Source organism: Gopherus evgoodei, chromosome 7 (assembly GCF_007399415.2).
Source record: "Gopherus evgoodei ecotype Sinaloan lineage chromosome 7, rGopEvg1_v1.p, whole genome shotgun sequence".
In the NCBI taxonomy this organism is placed as follows: domain Eukaryota; kingdom Metazoa; phylum Chordata; order Testudines; family Testudinidae; genus Gopherus; species Gopherus evgoodei.
In genome coordinates, this window is record NC_044328.1 from 118,429,807 (window position 1) to 118,455,563 (window position 25,757).

Genomic DNA, 25,757 nt, shown 5'->3' on the forward strand with positions numbered 1-25,757 from the left:
CTTAATGATATGTCAGCATAGTTTCATTGGTCAGGGGTGTGAAAACAACAAAATCCCTAGTGACAGCGCTATGCTGCAAAAATCCCCAGCGTTGGAGCAGCTGTGTTGACAGAAGAATGCTTTTGTCGACTTGGATAATGTTGTTCAGGGTGGTGGCATTCTAACACACACACACACACACACACACACACACACACACACACACACACTTCTGTTGGTGCAGGTGCTGTCTAAACTAGGGGCTATACTGGCATAGCTATACTGACACAGGCTCCATGGTATAGACCAGTGTTTCCCAAACTTGGGACACCACTTGTGTAGGGAAAGCCCCTGGCGGGCCTGGCTGGTTTGTTTATCTGCCTCGTCCACAGGTCCGGCCAATTGCGGCTCCCTGCCAATGGAGGCTGCTGGAAGTGGTGTGGGCCGAGGGACATACTGACCGCCCTTCCCGCAGCTCCCATAGGCCTGGAGCAGCGAACTGCGGGCACTGGGAGCCATGACTGGCCAGACCTGCAGATGGAGCAGGTAAACAAACCAGCCCAGCCCGCCAGGGGCTTTCCCTACACAAGTGGCATCCCAAGTTTGGGGAACACTGGTCTACACCATGGAGCCTATGTCGGTACAGCTATGCCAGTATAGCCCCTAGTTTAGACAGCGCCTGCACCAACAGAAGTGTGTGTCTGTGTGTGCGCGCACGCACATGTGTTTGTGGCATCCCGAGTTTGGGAAACACTGGTGTAGACAAATTCTCAGTGTAACTGGCAGCAGAATTTGTTCCACTGTTTAAAGAAGGATGTAATTAAGGTGCCAGATTCTACTCTCTTACACGGTTATCACTCCACTGACTTTGTGAATTGACACCAGTGTGAGTAGAGAATCAGAAAAGCCCACTGTGTTTTGTTTGTTTGTTTTGGGGGGGGGTGTTATATTTGTGTGGCGTCTGGGAAGGTAGCACTGGGAAGCTGTGCTGGAGAAGCATGCACTGAGGAGATTCTCAGATGCAATTCAGCCAGTGAATGAGTCTTTCTAGGCAGGTATATAGTTTTATATATTCCCTGCACAGAAGGGCTCATCCATTGGCCGATTCATATACCTGCATAGAAGGACTCATTCACTGGCTGACTCCACCAGGTTTATACCAACTTTGCACCAGCAGACTAGTGAGAGACAGACAGAGAGCACACACACACTGTTGTTGCCCAGTCTTGAATAAGAACTGCTAAGAAGATAGTGGCCAGGAGATCTCTATTCCCTGGCAATCCCCAATACCCAGACCATTCATTGGCCATTGATAATCAGCAGTAAGTAGAGAAGCCCTAAGGTTGATCTTCTTTATGCCAGGGATCAATCCCATGGCCAGCAAACCAGAAGTACATAAATGTGACTTATAACTTCCTTCCACCTGCACAGTGCTGAGCATAGCTTGGACACAGTCTGAGATCTGTCTCAGTGTATCAATTTCAGTTCTGGCTTGTGCAGTTTGGAGTTAAATTAGTAATTCTCATTACAGTCTTTGAACTGTTTACAAAGGATGATTCTGCTAATTTATGGAATGATTTCTAATTTCCACACTAAACTGACTAAGGTAATTGCTGGCTGTCAATCTAGGAAGACATCTTACTATGGCGTAGATGCCAGTCCTTGCCTACAAGATTTTTGCTATTACCATTTCCCAAGAAGAAGGGCATTTATCCCCATAAATGACTCAGTGATGGTCAAAATAATCACAGTGAATTGGTTGGTAAATTGGGTGACCAACAGAACTGGGTTCTATTCTCAGCTCATGCACAACCTTCTGCGTGACTTTGCTCCATTACTTTGCCACTCTGTCTTCTCATCTGTAAAATGAGGATTATTCACCTTTGTAAAGTGCCTTAATGGCTAAATGTTATTTTAGCTCAACTCAAGAATCCTTTTGGTCTCTTCACTACTGAATTCAGTATGCCTTTTCAAATTTTAGATACAGGCTCTGCCTTCTAGGTAGACTGTGCCATCGATAATGTGAGATACTATCAGTGATTTTATTTCTTGGTTAATTTCTTTTCATGCTATGCTTTCATCCTGTAGTTTTAAGTGTTTTAAGGAAAGTAAGGATAAATATACTGTAAATGAATGTTGCGTACATTTCACCAAGGAGGTGGTGTTACCTTGTGATAAATTAAAAACAAGGTTTAACGTTCCAGACCTAATTCAATTTCTCCTTCTGACATTGGGCACATTCAATAATTAAAGTAACAGAATTCTAAGTTCAGTCGCACAGTGGTTGTTGTCTGCATCCTTGTCTTTTTATGGCATTTAATGTGTGTCACACTATGTAGTAATCTCTACTTCCTTTTTTTTTCACTTAATTGTATATGGACACTACACAGACATATATGCTTAGATAAAGATGCATTGAGATTCTACTACAGTTCTTGGTTAATTCAGTTCAATACAAGTAAAGGGAATGGAAATCTACTTCGAATATAAGCACCCTTATTAAAGTGAGGGAAGTCTTGTTCAGCATACATCAAGCTATCAACATGTCCTGCCTCAATTACAGGTTCCAAAATTCAAGAAACAGGCATTGACTAAGAAAAGTATTCACTGGTATATTTAAGTACCTCTTCTTTTGGAATCAGAGTCTGGATCACCAGAATATCCGAAGACTTTGTACTGCTGGAGGTGACATACTTTAGAAGGGACATAAAACTGATGTCCTCACCACTTTGGGAAATTAAAGGTCCCCTGGCACTTTTCTTATGAGTAGTGGTATCAACCCCAATGCCCTGGCCAGATTCCAAAGTGAATAATTGTGTTCTGCCTAGAGCTTTGAATGGCAATGTTGCTCTTTTCATCCTGCCCAAAACTGTTGGATGACACTGAACAACTACTGTGTCCCCTCCAGTAACGACTAGGTCATTTTAACTCACACCATGACATTCAGTTCAGTTCAACTGAAAATACAATTTCGAGTCAAACTGTTGTGCAGTGCTGATGACTTACACTCCTACAGGCAGCTGCAATTTAGTAATGAGGGAAGTAAATCCTATCTATGCACACCTGACCTTTGTGACCAGGGTATCATGAGGCTTAACTGGCTAGTTAGTGTATACAGCACACCTCTCAAGAAAAAAAATATTCATAAAAGCTGGTCAGTAAAAAAGAAAACCCTGGGAGACTACTTTCATGGATTTCATTTTGGAGTATTCAATCAGGAAAGAATCTCGCTGAAAAGGAAGAAGTTCCACAGACTCCATGAAGGACTTCACTGTTGTTTCTAATTTCAGGCAGGAGGTACTATGGATAAAGGCAGCAGTATAAAACCAGAGATAGATAGAGATTGAGACAGAGAGAAATAAATGTTTTGGCACAGAAGGATCACAGAAAGATCAAGAGGTTCTGCCCCCTGTGTATCTTGGAGGATCTGTCCCAACACAGAAAAGTTTATGGGGACTCTCTGGGTCTCCTTCTCAGACTCTTCTAAGCTTCTGTGACCAATGAAGCCATGTTACCAGGCTTTTCCCTATTTATAGATGCCTTTAGATCACTTCTCAAGAGATGGTCCAGGGCACAGAAAGAAGATGCTAGAAAAATAAATAGCCTTAGGCTGCATAAACTTTTCTACAGAGCTGGGAGAGGGATGATGCATGTTCCCTATTGTCTGCTACCTCTGCACTCAAATGGCCAGAAATACTACCAAGGAGATAGGTGACCACTCTTGTCCATGGCAGAGGCTGAAATCAGCATGTGGAAGGCCTCTATCACATGCAGATCTCAGCAGGACCCACTGGCCCTATGTCTGTCAAGTGCTTTGGGATCCTTTGATAGCAGGAAGCTATAGAAATGCAAAGTACTATGACTGGTGGCATTGAATGAGCAAAACTGCTGTTTTAAACACAGAACAAAAAACGTCTATGACTTCTATGAAAAATGAAAAGAAAAGGCATTAAAGAGGTGTTTATTTTCATAGCCTGAGTAGAGAAATAATAGTCAAGTCAAAGCAAATCATTTTCTGCCACCGAACACTCAATTCTCCTGAGGACGCCATTAAAAAGGCGTGTACTAACAGCCCCGCTGGCTTATTCTCTAGAGATAAAACATGGTAAATTGTATTCAGCAAGTATCAGTGAATAATAAATGCTCTCCAAATTAATATAGCTATGGAAATATGTACATAATTTATCCAGTTCCTTTTAAATTAAATTGTTTTGAGGATGTTCTTCAGCTTTTGTACTAGAAAACTTAGAAGGTACTGCGGGTTCAGTGGTAATATCTTGAACTTCCACGCTATTTACTCAGACTTGGTAATTAATTCCTAGCAAACAGGAGCTGGGAATGTTGTGGAACAAACTTAGTGAGTCAGTGGGGGGGGGGGACAGAAGTGCCTCAAAAGCAAGTGGTTGGAGTGATTACGAAGTAGCTAGAGATATGCTGGACTACCACATTGGGATTCCCAGATCATAGGTGTTTTTAAGTGACCCACTATTGAAAAAGTCTGAAATCAGTTCTGAGGCCTGTGAAAAGTCATCTCATCTCAAGAGGACAATGATTTGACCCTATGTAATTATGCTGCAACATGGTGGTGCTTGGACACAACATGATGACAGCACTTTAAAATGTCAGAATGCTGCATTGCAAGGACCTGTCAAACTGACTCACAAGTGTGGCAAACAGCACCACAGAAATTCTTGGTTAGGAGGACAGTAATTTCTAGAACACGAGGACTTGAGGATATTGTGGTAAAAGAGAAAAAAAAAACTTTGATGGTTTCTTAGGGCCCCCTAATAGATATGGAGGACATTAGGAGAAATATATGACATTCTGAAAATTAATAACTATAGCTTTCAGTTTCACTTTTTAGACTGATATCACCATGCACACTAGAATAAATAAATATCATAGCATGCCATATAGACAACAACCTTCACTGTTATACTGAGATAGCATCTAATATTATCTCCCTTCATTAAAATTTTGACTAATATATGCTGGCTATGCATACATACATATATAAATTCATTAACAACAACATTAACCACAAATACTGGAACAGTGATACAGCTTAAACTAGCCTGTACCATAATCCTGTTCACTTATGCTAAGCACCCAATAACACCTTGTATTTGCTGAAGTAAGCATTTGGCACAAGCAGCTAGGAAACTTGTCAAAATCAAGATACATCTATTCTATGTCTTAGTACAAGCGAGGGATATACCTTCACAGATTAGTAACTGGAATGTAAAATAAAAACAACAAAGGAACAGAAGAACAGGTTAGGGAACTGTAACAAACTGATGAGTTGGACTTTAGTGACGTGTAAAGAAATATGTAATGTATAAAATCATATAAATGATATCAGCTGAAATGTGTAACTTGGGGAACACACCTTCTGCATAAGGTGAATGTAGCATCACTGCATAGGGCTGTTTTTTGGAGACTGGTATCATATCAAACCTATCTCCTGTACCATATTAATAAACTTGACTGACGTTGGTTATTTGGTTTCAAGTATATTTAATGAAGAAACAATTAACCAAAGTATGGTCAAGCAATTGACTATGCAATTTATCAACAAAAAAATACCGTATTTCATTTGAGAAACTTACTCGGAACAATTATTTCAATTTCTTCTGACATGGCAGTTCCCAGTTCATTTGAAGCATAACAACGATATTTCCCTTGAAAATCAGCTATGATCCCCTGATTTTGGATCACAAATGTTCCTGAATTTTCAGATGCAATTATCCTGGGATCAGATAGCAGATTGAATGGTTTCTCATCTTTAGTCCAATTAAAACTGAAAGGTAATACAAACATTAAACATAAGGACTTGGAAAATTATGTGCTGTACTACAAGTATAATGGTAATCAAAGACCCAATCCTGACTCATTAAAGTGAATGGCTAAATTCCCTTTGACTTTTACAGTGCTGGATCCGGCCCAAAGAGAAATGTAGCTAACATTAGCTATGGGGCACATCTCTCCTATTGAGCACACTACTTTGAGATAACTGACTGTGACACAAAACATTAATCCGCGCTGAAGGCAAGGACAATAAATGAAAGTCACAGTCTTAAAATACTAGCCACAATGAAAGGAACTACAGAATTTGGATTAGAACCAGAGCTGTGAGAAACGTGGTGCTGTTTGTTGGGAGGGGTCCATACAAACAAACAATTTTACTGGTTCTGGCTTGTGTAGATTTGAAAAATTTAGTTGAATCCACTGAGTTTCCCTTGGTTTGGCACATAAACATGAGATGTTTCAAGTGGCCTTTGATTTTGACACATACTTCAATTTGGGTATGATTTTGACACAAACCCATAACTTTATCATCTTATTTACCCATAACTCAATCCAAGCTGGTTTGAAACTGGGCCAGGTGCATTCAGAAGTAGAGCTGGTCAAAAAATTTCCAATTATACAGGTTTTTTTTAAATTGGAAAATGCAGTTTCTTTGAACATTTTGCAGAAACACGTTGATTTTGAAGAAATTGTTGGCTCTCAACTTTCTCATTTTGTTTCAATAGTGTTAAGAACTAATTGAAATTATAAAGTGGAAACGAAACACTTATCAAAATGAAATGTTTCGTTTAGACATTATATAATATTATGTGTAGAGATAGATCTATTCATATATCTATATAAATTTATACTATTTTTGATATTATTGAAACAAAAAGTTTTGATGGTCCCAAATCAAAAACGTTTTGAATTTTATTTTGTGGGAAATTTTGACTTTTTACTCCCATTCAGAATGAGCAATAAAATATGAGAATGTCTTAGTGAATGGACATTCTGTTTTCTGACCTGTCCTATTCAGAATGTTAGGAAACCTTGGCAACGGTGAACCTAGGATGACCTTTCAGTTAGTAACAAAACATGAAACAAGGCAAGTTAGTTGTTAACTTACTGCACAGCTCCAATCAGAGCCATCTTGAAAATGACTGTCTTATTTAATATAAAAATGACAGTAATCTTTAAAAAAACAAACAAACAAACAAACAAAACCAAAAAAACCCACCAAGTTATAAACTTTGCTCACTTTGTGGAGTAACGAATATCAGAGTATTTTATTACAACTCCCCTCATAAATTTATCTTGAAAATATTTGATGCAAAATATTATCCTGTGCTTATATTTGAGAAAATTATTGTGATATTAGGCACATACAAAATATCAAATTAAATGTAAATGTGACTACTTAGCACTTGGTTTAATGAGCTTGGTATTTTCATGGGGGAGAGGAGGCTAAGCAGTGTGAAAAGCATGTTGACAGCTGGTACCCTTTGATTGCCATTACACACCTCAGATGTCTTGTAATACTGCTGAGTCAGCCTTGTGTGAGCCTGAGGGTAAATTTAGCACACACTTGAGAAATGAAATATTTCCAAACAGGAAAAGGCATATTAATCCCTATTCATGGAGTGAGTGGAAGAGATCAAGCAACAAAAGTTGGGTGGCCTAACAGGGAACACAAAACTTAATTTATCCCCCGGATTTTGAGAAGATTAGTGTGCATCAATTCTCCCTTTCCCTGCCAAGTAAGAACAATGTTTAGGCAACAGTTAACAGGTAGAAAAGGAAAACAAACTTTTGATTACGCCTCTAGTTTAAAGAAACACTTACATGGGTTGTGGATTTCCTTTAGCTTCACATTTAATTGTAAAGTCTTCATCAAAAGGGTATGCAACCTGGGTCATGGATTGCTCTGTAATTGTTGGAACCTGTGCAACTGAACAGAGGACATTTGATTAGATCAAGTGCTATTCAAACAGAACTAAATACAGTTCAGATTATTTAAAGGAATCAAGGTTGCCAGACTCTATTATATTATCCCGGCAAACATTTCAGATTCACTTTTATACATATTCTCCTAACGATAAAAACACTGTCAGCATTCTGAAGTCAGTGCTTCAAGTGTCTCAGTACCAAAAGGGAGGTTGGACAGCGCTTGGCTGCAGCACTCCATGACATGGAGGGAGTATAATGAGATGGACCCATAATTACATGGCTCTTGTCCTACCCTCCTCAGGCATTGATCTTCACGTGGAGCCTGATCCAAAGTCCACTAAAGTCATTTAGTGTTTTTCCATTGATCTCACTGGGCTTTGGATCAGACTCCTGTAGAACAGTGATGAGGGCTGCAGGAGCAGAAGAAATTCTGCTCTGCCGTCTGTGTTCTCCCCTCTATGGCATCCTAACTTGTTCTCCAGTCTGAAAATACAATGTATCAAGAAGTTGCAACATAGTTGGTGTTCCTGCTTCCATGTCCCTGCATGGCTCCAGCTCATAGAGCCATAATAGAGACCACAGTCTCTTCCAACATAAGCTAAAGATAGCAAATGTGGAGGCCGACGTTCTAATGCTCATGACTGTACGAGTTCTGATTTGTTTTATGAGAGTTTGAGGATGATTTTTTTAAAGCCAGGTGACTAGAAGAAAATGAGTCAAGCAGGTGGCAAATACACAGATAAATCAAATATGTGCAAAATACATACGGGTTTCAATAAAATGGAATATGGAGGATTATACACTTCCCAGATCATGCCATCCATTTCATTTCTGAACATCACATTGTTTGTTATATACTTTTAAGTCAACCATGCCATGAAGCTCAAAGCTCAAACAAAATGTAGTATCTTGCTGCACCATATCGTATGGAACCCTTGCATCTCTACTGTGTCCACCCTTTCCCACTAGCTTATAAATATTCACACATAATTCCTTTTTATTAAAATATAAAATGCTTCATTCAAATAAATTAAGGGACAGATGGTTCCCCAGAGTTGATGCTTATGTTTAGGTGACTGCACAAGGAACCTGTTCTATCCTTGGCTACAAATGCAATCTTGTACACAGCTGAGTACCAGGACTGCTCCTGGCTATCCACTGGGGCTAGCCACTTACGAAGGAAGGAGGGTACTGCCTCCCTGCACTGGTCTGTAGAGCTAGCTAGCCATGGAAGGGACTGTATGCTGAAACTCCTAGAAAGTGCATTTTCCATTGCAGATGGAATTGCTGGGAGGCATAGGGGTCACTGAGAGTTCTTGCTGTGGCCTGGAGGAGAGGGAGAGATGTGCCCTAAAGAGGGCCAGTGCCTTACATTTATAGCTGAGCCCTAACATGTTCTGAAACTACTTATAAGACTGGATGCAGCATCTGAGGCACAGATCCCCAAAATGAGTTTAGGCGCCTAAATCCCATTGAAATCAATGGGACTTAGGCACCTAAATATGTTTGAGGATTGGGCCCTGAATGCCTAGGAAAAAAGGCCAGGTTTGTTCTTTTTTTATGAATAATTGATGAGACAATTCATATAACAAAAATATTAATGGGATAAGTTTTCTTTCCAAAAGAAAACTAGTGATTAATCAGCCTTATTTATTTCCCTATGATGAAATGTAGTTTGGGGAGCTAAATCTTCTTCCCCTTGCTCCTTCAGTCAGCTCTACTGACCTCAGTGGGATTGGCCTTTTATGAGGTTCATTACATATTTTACACATGTACTGAAGAAGAACCAGCTATGTGAAATATGCCGTTTGATGTGTACCGGGGCCAGACACGGGTAAAGTAGGAGCTCCTGCAAGCGGCATTCAAGTGATGGGAAATATTCTCCTGTGATAAAACTATTCCTAGAGATCCATATATGTTTCCTTTTGAAAATGAAACAGCAGGTTGCAAGGCATACAAATAAATAAATTGGTATGTATATCAGACCAGCTGCAGAAAGACTCTCAGCCAAAAGGAGAGATTTATGCACACGACAGAACTGAAACTTCTGAGCGGAACAGAGAATAGGATCTCAAAGATCAGTGTGTGCTATCTAGATAAGTTTACTGCAGCATCTAAATGGGTCTGAAGAAAGTAAATTATAATTTTATCATGTATAAACTCTCAAAAGGCCATGTTAAGGCAGAATAAAATTCAAAATGGAACATCTGAAACGGGGGAGAAAGCAAAATGTTCTTCAGGGGGGAAGAAAGCAGAGTGTTCAGTAAATAGCTACAACTCACCTGATAATGGTATTTCAATACCTGCTGCCAAATTTAATACAAAGAAAAGCAGACATATGTTGATCCTTTTTGTGCTTAATAGTATCTCCATCCCTCCTCTGTAAACAGGGAGTCCAAACAGAATGAAAGAATGTTTTTCTCCCACCTTCAGTTCAACGCAGACGTAAGGATGTGAACTTGCAACTCTAGTAAAGAGGAGAAAGAGCCATGTTAGCTCACAATATTAACTTGACTTTAATGAGGTTATTAAATTAAAGCAACACTCCTGTGTTCAGAGATAAAGCAAAAACATAAGCACATTAAAAGGTGTATTAAACTGTACAGTTCCCCCCTTTGCTTCTGAAAGGTACTATAATAAAACTATACCAACAGAAAAAAATTATGCACATTAATTATACCACAAAAATCTGATTACTTTTTGCCTTGAGTTTAAGAGCAGGGATGGGTATATTTGTAATCATTCCAGTTCATAAATTTTTCTAATTGAGAATAGTGCTAGTTGGAAAGCCAGTGTAACAGATCTAAATGAGAAAGATTCTGTACTCCAATGACTCTATTCATAAATCTCATATGTTCATCATCTTTCATGTATGCTTAAAAAAAGGCATTTAAACAAATTTGATTCACTACTAAAGACCATCCTAGGAAACCTTTGCATTTCTTCCATAATCCCAATACTACTATATGCAAGCTTTACACCCCCATTAGCCATTTTAGGGTAATATGTTACAAGGCAAAAACATCAGGAGTCTGCCAAAAGGAGAAAATTTTCATCTCTAATTAGCATTTAACTGCTATTCACAGAAGAGTAAAAAGAGACAGTTCTGAAAATGCAGATTGTCAGTAGTATGGAAAATTCTGATTGTCAGTAGTACTTGTGGTATCTCAGTTAAATATTAACCAACACAAGGCTGATATATTTTGTAGCTATCTATGTATCTCTATCTGCGGTATTTATAGGGTATCAATCGCCACTGTATGCCAGATATCATATGTTAGCATTACCTAGGCAGGACAATTTTCAGGCAAGAAATGACCAAGAATGAGATAAAAGCCAGCTCAGGGACCAGCAGCAGCTGACTGCCAAGAGGCAGGAAAGTCAGACAGCCTTTTTCCCCTGCAGAGGTTTCTTCTATGTGGAAGAAGCTGACAATCTGTTTCCTCCCTTACCCCAAGAGAGACGATAGTGAAGAAAGCCAACCAGCCAGCCTTAAAGGGCCCAAGAGGGAAAAGGGGAATAGCTGACTGACCTGCAATGCTTGTGGGCAGGTGTCATAAGCCATTGGTTTATAACAGGGTAGGAACTGTGGCTTTGTAAGATTCTGACTGAAGCCAGGTGGAAAGTAGAGATTTTTGACTGAGTTCTATTTAGAGGGAGGAAAATAATCTGGAAGTGAAAGTCAGGGGGTTTGAACGTTGGTAAAATGAAAGTGGAAACAAAATTTACAAGAGACCCTGAAAAATCAGAATTGCAGTTTCACACTTCAAATAATCTTTGAGAACTCTCCAGTTTATCAGCAGCATGGGAGAGACAAAGGAAGAGGCTGAGTGATAAACCTCATGCCAAAATCCCAGTCTCACTCTTCCGCAGGAGAGATCCACTTTTCCGAGGATGTGCTCTATTCAAGAAATGCCAGAACACCAGTACCAGAACAGTTGTAAGACTCTGTTGTGGCTCCCCAAAAGAGGGCCAGAACAGTGTCTCGGAGCATTCCAGCAGGACTCAAGTACTGCCACTTTTAAATATTTATGAGACAAGGGTTTATATTATATTCACTAACTGGTCTTTCCAGAGACTTATTCTAACTATCCAAACCATTGAGAAGCTTCAAAAAGCCACCATATTTTAAATCAACATGCCACAAAAATGTCTATTTCTTCTCTCAAATGTAAAAATTAACCTCAGATTACACGGTCTTTAGCTCAGCATGAGCAATGCTAAGTCTTCTGTTAGCAGCTGTAAGATCTGATCGCTCATTGTCTATTACAGCTAGGAATGGAATCTTTAAAATCAGTGGAAAGAGGAGACTCCCACCAGTCTTTAGGCCTGGAAGGCTCAAAAATGTTGAAATTTGACACTTTTGTGTACAGGAAGTTATTTTAGCTATACTTAAGAGGTATATGAAATGTGTTATTCTGGTTTTCAGCTCACTTACACTGGTTTTACACCAGTGTAATTCCTTTGACTTCAAATGAGTTGCTCATCACTTACCCTTGAGTAAGTGTGAGGAAAGTGAGGGTCATTATTTTCCACCTCTCTTCCTACTACAGTGGGACTTGCTGTAGAAAGGATGCCTCTCTTTACCGGTGAAGGAAAGGGATGCATTTAAAGGGGACAAAACCCCCTAGAATTTTCTCATAGATTCTCCTCTTGGACCTTGCATGGTACCAATAGAACAAGTGCTGGTGTGAAGCATGAAGGCTTTACCAATTCCAGGTTTACCATCTGTAAGTAGCACAGTCACCAGACAATCAGTGCAATCAGCCCTTTTATACCTCATCACATCATCAGCTATGCTGTATATACAAAGTACATAGTCCTTTCTTAGGTGACAGTCACTCGACGGCTGCCCAACACTTATTTATTCAGTGTCAGGTTCTCCTCTGTTCACTGCCCTGCTCATTGTTGTCTGACTTGTGCTTAAAGACAACAAATCAAGACTTTTATCTGTGCTATTTATAACAAATGTATACCCTGAATGCAACTTCGATAGTCAGAGGAACTGTAGTTTACACTATGACGTGGGACTCAGCGATTAGGGGGAGGGCGCTGTAGTAAATCAGTCTCACTCTAGAGAGTTTTTATTCCTCACTCAGGTTTATTTTTCAGGATTTACAAGATTGGTCTGGGGTGGGCCCACAGAGTACTCTTCGGCCAAACAAAAAGAAACAAGTTCATAACACAGAAAGGAAATATCTTTCCTTGCCCCCTCTTTGGGGTTTTGCCCTCTTATGCAGGCCTCGGATTCCAGCCCTCCCCCAAACTGTCCATTAGCTCAGCTGATTTCCCCGCATAGGAAGGAAAGCAGCCATCCACCCAGGAGAAACCTTTTCTCCCAGCTGCCACTAGCCCTTCTACAGTTTCTCTCTCATTTCTCCTCCCTCTCTCTCACACCAGAAGGGATAAAAAGGTCACAGACAGCCCTTAACTGAGGTAACTTCTTTCCAGCTCATGAGGAAAAGGGCCTTTACCATTCTAGGGCTGATATATCTGCCTTCCACCACTCTGTGGTAGCTCTCTGGTATGACTTTGTCACAATGCTCACAAACATCTGACCAGAGAGTTGCTTGCCAGTTGTATGTTACTGGTAACAAAGCCCAACTTTTGCATATAGTGCTCTCAAGGTCCAGTATTCATACTGACAAACTCATTGACATCTGGGAGAAAATTCAAAGTAGAGGGAGCCAAAGTTGCAGAAGCATACTGAGGTAGCATGTTCGGAGGGAGACATGGAAAGGAGGTGTCCCTTTATCTGAACTGTTTCAAATCTAATCGAATTTCAGGTTAAATCCAAGGAAGATGCTACGGTTTAGGTGGCTTCCGTTACCTAGTCCATTAGCACACCCATACTACTTTTTATAGAGACAGACAGACAAATGTTTAGAGTGGAGACATGATCTTTCATCACATGACTTGTCTCTGCAGACCACTATAATTAGTTGGTTCGTTTAGCTCTCACTCTCTCTTCCCGTTTTGAATACTAATGCAGAATGCTGCCTGTACCAGCACTGTGAACTAGTGAACACATTGAGATGGATGATGCTATATTTTCTTAAGCCAATTGCAACTGTGTTGAGCCCATTGTCATTTCTGTTTTTTGTTTTGTTTTAAGAGGTAAAACCCAGCTGAGCTGTGAATTAAGCAATAGCATCTTTCAGGAGTATTTACCTACTGATAAGTATCTGCCAAGAAACTTGAGAGGCAATAAGTGTAACACATCAACAGGCAGAGTAACAGTGACATTATTTTAGTTGTGCAGTGTGTGATTTCTATAGAACTATTATGACCAAACTGTTTCCCATCCTTGTAAACTCAATTCTGATTTAGATCTGGGAGTGTGTCAGATTCTCAAGGCTTATCACACCTTCACATATAGGAAGAAGTACACTAGGCTAGACTGTCACTATCTTTATACATCCACACAAGGAAGTAAACGAACATAGAGTGTCCCCTGCCACTTTTTCAGGGGAGCTACTCACACCAAAGGGCAGAGGGAAGGAGATGTAACGATGCCGCATCCTGCACCGGTTGCTTGGGGAGGGAGCTTAGGAATGGGCACAGCCTTGGCTCCATCACCTCTTCAGTGTGCTGGCTCATGTACCTGACCAACATGCTGGGTGCAGGCCTGGAACAGGTTACTTCTTCCCCAGAGCAGGCGGGGGAAGACTGGGTGGCAGGTTGTGATTTTCCAAGTAACAACAGACTTCCTGGGCTGCTCCTGGGGCAATGCAATTGCCTTGCCCCTTGCTTAAGGTAGATTTCAAAGCGCTGACCTAGCCTTGGGTGAGGTTCTCCTTAGGGGTGAAGAATTTGACTTTGTTCAGCTGCCTATTTGCAGCCGTTCTTGCACAGTAGCAGGTGTCAAGTCTAAGAAAGGATCAAGAGCTAAGTACCTCAGTGTGACAGGGCTGGCTCTTCAAAGCATGTCTTCTCAGACATGCCCGTCTCCATCATTGCCAGCTCCCATTCATCACTAAGCTCCGAACAGTAAGATTGTGGTCAAGCAGGGAGGTTAGGACATATGTCTGCTCAGCGAGAGGGCAAATGATTCACCTTACTAAAGCTGACAAGTAGACCAGGCTGTCAAATATTCGGCAATTTGCATGGATGTCATGCAGTAGGCAGCCCTGTCATGTCTCAGGCCCACAGCTAAGCTAGCTATCATCAGCCCCTTCCACCTACCTTCTAGCATCCACTAACCCAAACACTCCAGCATCCATCCATCTAATTTAGCAATCCACATCACAGAACACTCATAGAAACTCTCCAGCTTACTCACACGTTTTGTGCAGCACCGTGTCTGACCCATGTCATAACTTGGGGCAGAAGTTTGTGTCATATGCAAATTATTAGTAAATGTGTAGATTATCTCATTAAATAATTTGCATAACATAGCACACATATAGCTGCACAAAACCTGGCAGCTGTGTGCAGGGTTTTAGTCATTCTTGTGCTAAAGTACAACAATCTCATGCTGTCTGCTATGTGCCAAGCAGGGATCTGCAAAATCTAGGACTTGGTAAAATTAACAGTTCAGTTCACCAAGCTGGTAACTAGAGCAGCACCAAAGTGTTTGCCTTGGAAATATGCTTTTGTCCAAGTGGTATAGTGCTACTTTTTTTCCTTGTGATGAGTTTTATTCAGGAGTTTGCATTGAAGGGGCTGAGTTGGAGGAAGAGAAACCCATTGTGTTACAACAGAAAAAAAAGGGCTAAATCCACCACAGCTACTTTTCTTCACAACAAAATACAATATGAATGCTCTGTATATGAATTATCTATATTCTATGCCTTATCCTCTTCTCTGTTTCTCTTTATTTTCTCTTTTCTCTGCCTGAGGCTTAAGGCAGATAATTTGAATTCACTTCAGATAATTATCCATAGTTCCTTACCTGCAATTCATTATTTATTATGCTGTTCAGTTAACAGTAAATACTGATTGCTTTAAGGACAGCTCATTTGTTTATTTAATGAGATGTCCTTTACTTAGAGTGAACAAATCTTTCAACATACCAGTTTTATTAAGGAATCATGCAGTGTCAGTTTCCTGTACTGTATATGACCCTTTCCAAAAGCATGTAGTAAAAATATTGGGCAATCAAATAGGAGAGAAAATATTAAATTTCCATTTGTCTCCTAAACCTAGGGAGCAATTTTCACTACACGTAATTACTGTATTGAAATAGTTCATAAATACCAAGAGTGACAGCCAAAAAACTCAGATTACTGCTCTACAGCCACCAAATGAAATTATATTGTACAGTTAAATACATCATCAGCCCAGCAATTTTGTTTCCTCTTAAAATATTTAAGTTTCCATCTCTGAGTAAGTTCTGTACAGTCCAGCAAATATTAATGAAACTACTGGACTCCCAGAGCCTAGTAATGGTTAATTTCAGAGATGACCTTTTTGTTAGCTAGGTTCAGATTCATTTTACCAGTAACTTATATGTTTAAAGGTTTATACATAAAAGTCATTGGTAATTAGAAAGTACAGCCTTCAGGCATGGCCCCAGATATGAGATGGGAGAGTAATAGAAAGGAAGAAATTTGATTATTTAGTCATACAATATGTGGAAGGGTAAAGGGACTGTATACCACAGGGCTTAATGAGCTACTGTCAGAAGAGAGAGAAATACTGCTTCAGTCAACATTTGTGCACATCACAAAACAGTAGCGTTCTCTGCTCAAAAGAAAACTAGTGCTGAATTTCAGTTATGGCAAATACAGTGGCACAGCTGTGCTGGGAAATCATACACGTGCTGGGAAATCATACACATATCCTGTCCACTCTGTGACTAGTTTTAGAAGATGGTTTTATATTTAATCTCCTTCTTGTATCTTTTGGGTTTCTCTGTGTGACCCCACCAATTTTGGGATCCCCTCTAAAGGGTCCTGACTACCATTTAACTCAAATCTCATGTACTTAAGGAGAATAGTCCCAGAGCACACTAGATTTGAGAAACCTATTAGAATAAATTAAGGATAAATGTTCCCTCTTCATGGCTTGTATCCTCAAACAGAGTCACTCCTGTCCCCAGCCTTCTAGTTCTTGCTCTATTCCTCACCTTAACAAAAGAGCTCCTCTGCCTCCATTCCCTCCACAATTCCCCTCAAGAAGTGCCCGAAGTATCCTTCTGCTCCACTCCACCCATCAAAATGGACTAATTGCCCCACACTCCCTGCACTTTGCACTGCGACTTGTTCTGCCTCTCAACTGACCTCTGCCACACACTATTCAATGTTGGTCCTTCCCCAATCACGTTTGCCCCTTCTGTGCATGATTCCTGGCCAGAGGTTAGCTGAGAACTAACAACAGGGGGGAGTGGGTCATGCTTGGTGAACAGGCTGGGGGAGGAGGGAAAAAAAGGCCTCTTGGAAGAAGTCTGTTGTATGGAAGGTGGTAGGAGGAGGGATGAATCAGGTCTTGAAGACAATCTGAATGGTTTGGATAATTTCAATAAGTCAAGAAGTTTGGATATTTACACTGGGCAAGATTTTCCCCTTATTGGTTCACAGACTAGCTGCTTGGAACAAGTATATTTAAAGACCATGATTCAGGGGCACACACAGAGCTTAACTCTACTGATAATGACCCCTATTGGGATTGGGCCTTTTGGAAAAGAGAATTCCACTGAGCATGTGTAGGTCATTAAGCTGGCATTTTTCCATGCAGTGAGCAGGTGAGATCTCCTGTGTTACCCTGTGAGCTCCCATTAGCTCAGAGAGAGAGAGAGATTTATGCTAGTGAAGCCCTGGCTGCATTGTAATGCAACAGCTGAAAGGATTTTACTGTATTCTGTAGCTACAATATTTAAAAAAAAAAAAATTTGGCCAGGGTGGAAGGTGAGCTCCATGCTGACTCTTTTTCTTTAACTATCGATATCATAGGGATCATTTCCCCTGAAAGCTTTAGACATTCAATATCAGTGTTAAGGGAAAATAACCTTCACTTGACACTATACCCAATGCCTATTTTGGCTATTGCCAGTCATCTGAAAACAATCCATAGTGTAAATGCTCATGGAGGTTAAAATATTCCTCTAAATCAGAAATATAGTCCAATGTGCGAGTCAGAGAACATATTTTCATAAGCACCAAGGATCCTCTCTGTCATTGCTGGAATTAGGTATTTAAGGGACATTTTTTTCTCCTAGTGGCCACTGATTTCTCACTAGATTTGGAGCTTAGAGTCAATGCATGACTTAACCATCAGAAAACTGTTTTGCCAGGTGACTCTATAAACTCCATCTGTCTCCGCCTACATCATAGCATTTTCAGAACAATTACCCAAACAACATTTAAGATTTAACAAAATAAGCAGAATATAGTTAGAATATATAAAGTTCTTATGTTTTCTATATTTTTTTAATTTTTGTACCATTCCTTTTTTAATATAAATTAATAAATTCCAAGGCCAGAAGGGACCATTTCGATCATCTAGTCTGACCTCCCATAGTTCAAGCAGTAGAACTTACCCAAAGTATTCAGAGAACTTATATTGTTTAGAAAAACATTCAGTCTTGATTTAAAAAATGTTCAGTGATGGAGAATCCACCCTGACCCTTGGAAAGTTGTTTCAATGGTTAATTACACTGTTAAAAAGTGCATCTTATTTCTAGTCTGAATTTGTCTGACGTCAGTTTCCAGCCATTGGATACCTTTTTCTGCAACTATGAAGAACACACTATTAAATATTTATTCTTCATGTAGGTACTTTTGGGCTATAATCAAGTCACCCCTTAACCTTCTCTTTGTTATAACTAGATTTAGCTCCTTAAGCCTCTCTCCATAAGGTATGCTTTCTAATCCTTTAATCATTTTCATAGCTCTTCTCTGAACTCTCTCCAATTTATGAACATCCTTCTTGAATTGTGGACACCAGAACAGGACACAGTATTCTAGCAATGGTTACACCAGTGCCAAATACATAAGCAAAGTAACCTCTCTACTCCTACTCAAGATTATCCTCTTTATAAATCCAAGGATTGCACTAGCCCAGGGATTGGAAACCTTTGGCACATGGCCCGTAAGGGAAATCCGCTGGCGGGCTGGGACGGTTTGTTTACCTGCAGTGTCTGCAGGTTCGGCAGATCGCAGCTCCCACTGGCACCCGGTTTGGTGTTTCAGGCCAATGATGGCTGCAGGAAGCGGTGACCAGCACATCCCTCAGTCCACACCACTTCCTTCAGCCCCCATTGGTCTAAAACAGTGAACTGTGGCCAGTGGGAGCTGCGATCGGCCGAACCTGCAGGTAAACAAACTGTCCTGGCCCGCCAATGGCTTTCCCTGATGGGCAGCATGCCAAAGGTTGCTGATCCCTGCACTAGTCATTTTGGCCATTACATCACACTGGGATTTTATGTTTAGCTGACTAACCCCCAAAACCTCCAAATCTTTTCCAATCACTGGTTCTCAAGATAGAGAACCTCATCTAAGTATGGCCGACTTTCTTGCTTTCTAGATTTATACATTTATATTTACCCATAATAATATTGTTTGCTTGCACCTGGCTTACCAAGCAAACCAGATTGCTCTGTGTCAGTGACCACTCCCTCAATTTTTGTGTTGTTTGCAGACTTTATCACTAATGATTTTATGTTTTTTCCTCAGGTAATTTATATAAATGTTAAATAGCATAGGGCCAAGAGTCAATCCTTGCAAGACCTCATTGCAGGGGTTGGCAGCCTTTCAGAAGTGGTGTGCCAAGTCTTCATTTATTCACTCGAAGATAAGATTTTGCGTGCCAGTAATACATTTTAACGTTTTTAGGTCTCTTTCTATAAATCCATAATATATAACTAAACTATTGTTGTATATAAAGTAAATAAGGTTTTTAAAATGTTTAAGAAGCTTTATTTAAAATTAAGTTAAAATACAGAGCCCCCCGAACCGGTGGCCTGGACCCAGACAGCGTGAGTGCCACTGAAAATCAGCTTGCATGCCGCCTTCGGCACACTTGCCGTAGATTGCCTACCCCTGCCTCATTAGAAACACCAGTTTAATGATAATTTCCTGTTTAGAATTACATTTTGAAACCTATTGTTTAGCCAACTTTTAATCCATGTAATGTATGCTATGTTAATTTTATATCTTTCTATTTCTTTAATCAATATATTATGTAGTACCAGATCAAATGCCTTACAGGACTCTAGATATATTACATCAACACTATTACTGTTATTAACCAAACTTTTAATATCATACAAAAAGTTATTTTCCATAAGCCCATGTTGATTGGTATTAATTATATTACCCACTTTAATTCTTTATTAATCGAGTCTCATATCACCTGTTCTATTAATTTCCTGGGATTAATGTCAGACTGGCATGCCTCTAATTACCCAGGTCATCCCATTTACTATCTTGAAGTATTGGCACAACATGAGCTTTCCTCCAGTCATCTGGCACTTCCCCAGTGTTCCAAGACTTATTTTAAATCAGCATTAACAGTCTAGCAAACTCCTTATCCAGCTCTTTCATTACTTACGCATTTAAATTACAAATGAGGAGCTAGACAAATACTGGGAAAGGTATGCAAAAAGTGGATAAATATAACTGAATATGTGTATAGAGGAGCAGAACATTTGCTTTAATTAAAAGAAGGTGGTCATTTAATTTCATTATGTAGGCCAAGGTTTTCCAAAATGACTAGTGATTCTCAGTGGCCAGTTTGAGATGTCATAAAGGGGCCTGGTTTTCACAGAGTGGATGCTCAGAATTTAATGGAAAATTCGAGTTGTGTCCAATTCAGCATTAAAAAGTTGAGGCACCACTATTGTTTTTTGGAAAATCTTGGCCTTAAATTGCCATTCACCAGACCTGTATGACCTAAAACATTCACCCTTACCACAAATTTCCATCTGAGAGAAAGCCCATAATCAGAGGCCTTTGCCCTCCCTCCACCTATGCCCACTCAAAGAGACAGGCTTTGCAACATACCCAGAGAATCAATGACTTTGGGATCTTTTGGACCAAGGAGAGTCAGCATTTCCAAAGGAAGGGACTCGCTTGCAGAGCATTATCTAAGAAACCTTCTCTCTCTTATGTCAGAGGCAGCCCAGTTCAAGTCACCTTGCTGATCTTAGCTCAAGTAGAGTGCCATAGAGAGACAGAAGGTCTCTGAGGTATGAAGTCAAAACTAACACTTTAATCTCTACCAGCAGTCAAAAGACATAGCCCATGCAGATCCCAGAACACCACTGCCATATGTTTACAGCAAAAAATATTGCTTACAAAGATGGCTGCCACATTCCTCACTAGCTTCAGCTTCCAGATGGATTTAGGTTTAGCCCCAGCTAGGTCTGATCCAAAGCGCTTTTAAGTCAATGAGAGAGTTTCCCATTTAAGAGTGGTCCCTCCTCAAAGAGCTTACAATATAAATAGTAATACCTCCTTTCTCTCATTTGCTGTCTATCTCCATTTGACATATGGCAAACAGAGGCACAGATAGAATAAGAGACATGTCCAGAGTCACAGAGGGAATCTGCAGCAGAGCTCCGGTGGTAGCTAGGGGATTCTTCATGATGGCTCTCCCCTTTGCTCTGTTCCACCCATTAATATATATATTTTGCATAAGGCGGGAATCCTTTGTCCTTCTGGGTTCCCACTCTCCACTGCTCAATGGAAAAGCACTAGGTTAAAGATGGATTCCAGTTGAAGTGACACGATCACATGTCACTGTAAGACCCCAAGCCTTCATTCCTCCCAGCCTGACTCACAGGAAGGCTTGCCTGCAAACAGAGCCATCCACAGTCAATTGTCTGGGTTGATGGGAGCCATCAAGATTTCAACCAACCATTAATGGTCCACACTTTGCATAATTATAATGGGCCCTCAGAGTTATACTTCATATTTCTAGTTTCAGATACAAGAGTGATACATTTATACAAATAGAATGACCACACTCAGTAGATTATATGCTTTGTAATGATACCTTACAAGAGACCTTCTGCATGATGCATATTCCAGTTACATTATATTTACTCCTTAGCATATTTTTATAAAATCATATAGACTGCAACGTCACACACAGTTTAAGCCATTTACTTGTAAGTAATAGCTTTACATTGACTTCACTGGGGGCTACAAAGGCCACAGCACATTTGAAAATCTGGCCATCTACTGAGGTGCCTAAATATGGACTTGGGAGCCTAGCATTAGCCACTACGGTTGCCAGGAATCCAGTTTTCTACCGAAACGCCGGGTTGAAAAGGGACCATAGAAGCTCCGGTAGACACTGCCGACTGGGCCGTTAAAAGTCTGGTCAGCAGTGCAGTAGGGGTCCAGGGTTAAGGCAGGCGCCCTGCCTGCCCTAGTTCCACACAGCTCCTGGAAGCAGCCACCAGGTTTCTGCAGCCCTGAGGTGCATGGGCAGCCAGGGAGGCATCATGCACTGCCCCCACCCCAAAGACTAGATCCACAGCTTCCATTGGCCAGGAACCGCAACCCATGGGAGCTGCAGGGGCGATGCCTGTGGGCACAAGGGCAGCACACAGAGCCTTCCTGGCCGCCCATGCATCTAGGGGCTACAGGGACCCAGCAGCTGCTTCCCAGGAGCCATGATAAGTGCCACCAGCACCCCATGCCTCAAACCCTCTCCCGCACCTCAACCCCCTGCCCCAGCCCAAGTGCTCTCCTGCACCCAAATTCCCTCCCAGAGCTCTCTTCCCCTCCAACATCCCAACTCCCTGCCCCAGCCCCTCCTGCACCCCAAGCTCCTCATCCCTGGCCTCAGCCCAGAGCCTGCCTTCCCAGCCGGAATCTTCCCCCTGCCCATACCTCAACTCCCTGCCCCAACCTGGTGAAAATGAGGGTAGGGGAGAGCGAGCGACAGAGGGAGGGGGGATAAAGCGAACAAGGGTGGAACCTCGGAGAAAAGGTGGGGCAAGGATGTTCAACTTTATGCTATTAGAAAGTTGGCAACCTTATTAACCACCCATTTTTGCACATCTTGGCCTTAAGATATCTGTGCCAATCAACTTTGTTCCAATCAATTAAACTACAGGCACAAAACCAGAGGCCTAGTTAGACTGGATTAGAAAATTTGGGCCTATGTCCATAAATAGTTATAATTTTACCACAGTAAATTCAATGCTTTTTAGTGTGTTTATTAGTTACTTCAGATAATGTCATATACCACTCCTGAAGTTTTTTCACTTTGCGACTGCCTATGCATCTCAAGTCTCTAAGAGAAAAATTATAAATATCTTGTTGATCGTCATTGACTACGTAATGGAGATGTTTGGGTATGTTTGTGACTTGTTGCTGTGCATTTAAATCCCTTCATTGCACATAATCCTAAAATAAAGTCTTACTAAAGGCTCACAATATACTGCAAGCTATGTTTTCAATCTACTAAAAAGCTATCTACAGTAGCTGATATTTTCCTGTGGTCACTATTCTGCCCTAATGATTGCCTCTGACAGCCTCTGTGATTTAATTTGTTTGGGACATCTATGAGCTGAATCGCTGCACTGCTAAATTACAACCTACAAGGGGCCTATTTTTTAAGGCCTTTCATGCCTTTTACACGCCCGTGGTGATTGAAATGACTCAGAAAACACAGATTCTAACGGTCACTAATGGACTGGTTTTTCATATTTACAATAATTGATAATACATAGCCTCCTCATTAGCGACTAGAGTGTATGTTCCGAAAGGGCATGCAACCTTTGGTTTTGCCAAAATAACTCATTTCTCTTTACAGGCCTGATCCCAATCCCACTGCAGTTCTTTATACCAACTTCGACTAGGTTTGGATCAAGTCTTAAAATTACAAAGGCTTGGAATATTTTTCCAGTAACTTAAGTTACCCCTTCAGTGGGAAATCATCCCCATATTTTCAGCTTGTTCACTCTCAGCGATGCCATGCTTGCTCCTCTTAAGTCAATAGGGTTTTGTGTCTCTAAGAACTGTAGCAGTAGGCAACACTCCTGGCAACACATGATCACTGCTGAGATGATAATTTTATAAAGAAAACCAGTCTCTATTGATGTGGGCCTCTCAGTCTTCTTGACCAAGCAATGCTATGTGTATTATGATTATATCTGGGTCAATACCGCTAAGAATAATACATAAGTAGTCATTCAATCTGATTTTAAATAAATTCCCCCATTTTTATGTTTACTTTCCATGAATATTCTTGTGAGCAAGGGGTTGGCCACTGGAATGTTTGAAAAGCAGTACGTTTTAACCATGTATTTCACGTAATTCACTGAATGCAAATGTCACATTTTCAATCATGGACATTCACGCTGGAAATCTAATTCTAAGACAAACACTCATGCTATCATGGATCAGAAGAATAACATTTGACTTACTGAATCCAGTCACAACAGCTTGAGTTTGAAGCATCATCTCGTAAAACCAAATTCTCCCTGTTGCTGCTATTAGAGACACCTATTCAGAAAGGTACTTAAGCATGTGCATAAACTTAAGTGACTAAATAGTCCTGTTTAAATCAGTTGGACCATTGAATAAATGGGACCTGTGTATCTGTTTCAGCTTCTAATATATATGTATATAGCTGATTTATATTCAGCTGATTAACACTTATGGTACCTGAAGCCAGTTCAACTAAAGACACAGTGTACAGGAACTGTGAGATATATTAAATCATAGCATGGAGGCACAATATACATTTTATCTGTACTAACACAACGTATTATAAAAAAAACTACTCCATGCCAAATATATACATGATTACTAATATAATTCTCAGCTGTAAATTAATTATATTATACACAGAATATCTGTTGTATCACATTGTTTAAAAGATATTGAGATAAGTTCATTTTTGGTATAACTCTGTCAAAATCAGTGAAACTCACCAGAGAAGAATTTGGCCCATTAGATTTAAATGTACAGGGGTCGAGTTTTTAATTTTGTTTGAAAAATATAGTAAGTGATGGCACAATATTTTTTAAAAAGTAATATTATCAAACTGATGTGACATTCTATACCTTAGGAGAGCACTCTGTAACCCCCATATTCCTCATTTACATATAATTGTGATATTGACTATAAATCATGCCATGTGAAGTATCATGGGAAAGGTTATGATCTGCTGAAACCCATTGTTGCATCTAAATATGTATACTATCAAGGCATATGAAGTTATGAGAATGTGTTTTATGGTTGTCACTAAAATATGCTGTGGATTTGGGAAGCGCCCAGACGCTAGCTCTCCAGAAACAATGCCAAGGAAAGTAACTAACGCCCGGGCGCATATCAGACAACCATCAACAGCCATTGTCCATCATGACTCACCTGCATAAGGCCACATCAGGGGAATTACTCAACCTTGTCTGGGGACCCAACAATGCCTGGAGTGGTGTTCTCCAAGCACATGGACTACGGGTATTAAATGGAACGCAGGGGCCAGACGCTTGGCCTTACTCCTGTCCCCATCTATGCTGCAAGCAACAAGGAGACTCTGAAGACTCCAACAGAGGGGACTGGCCCAGGTTTCAAGGGTGAAACCTGTTTACTGTGAACTGAAATATCCAGTGGGGTGAGAAAAACTGTTTAATCTAGATGTTGCCCAGTCTAATATGGTTGAGAATTTAGACTGTGTGCTTATATTTTATTTTAACAACCACTGACTTTTTGCCTATCACTTATAATCACTTTTGTAGTCAATAAACTTCTTTTACTGTATATCTTTACCAGGAAGTTTACCTGAAGTGTGTGGTAAATCTGCACAGATTTGCAGAAGTGGTAAACTAATTAATAAATTTGCACTGCTCATCTTGAGCAGTGCAAGATGGTATATTCCTGAGGTACAAGGCTGGAAGCTGCAGGGATTTGGCTAATGCCTTTCTCTGTGTGATTCATGAGTGGCTCTGGGAGCATTCATGCAATCCAGCTGGGTTTGAGGCTCCACACGCTGTTGTGCTGAGTGATAACAGCTCCTGGAGGGGTTTGCTGCTTGTCATTAGCAAAGCACTGAGAAAGACAGCCCAGTTAAGGGGATTAAGGAGGCACAGTGGTCCCACAGTCCCAGGTTGCACCCCGGGGATCCCGTTAGGACCCCAA

The 25,757-nt window shown here is 40.6% G+C and overlaps 1 protein-coding gene across 18 annotated transcripts in view; it reads right to left on the reverse strand.

The window, feature by feature from the left end:
* Positions 1–25,757, reverse strand: part of CHL1 (cell adhesion molecule L1 like) — a 192,325-nt gene that overhangs the window by 68,398 nt on the left and 98,170 nt on the right. For 17 of the 18 annotated variants that reach the window (XR_004001317.1, XR_004001318.1, XM_030570018.1 and 14 more), the window contains 3 exons: positions 9,999–10,183; positions 7,612–7,717; positions 5,589–5,779 (listed from right to left, as the gene is read on the reverse strand). Coding sequence is in view for 16 of the 18 variants with exons in the window: in XM_030570018.1 (XP_030425878.1) it covers positions 5,589–5,779; positions 7,612–7,717; positions 9,999–10,089 (388 nt within the window). In the remaining 2 variants the exon portion in view is untranslated. Of the gene's footprint in view, positions 1–5,588; positions 5,780–7,611; positions 7,718–9,998; positions 10,184–11,003; positions 11,027–25,757 lie in introns of those variants that run through there. The other variant, XM_030570023.1, reaches the window with a different exon arrangement.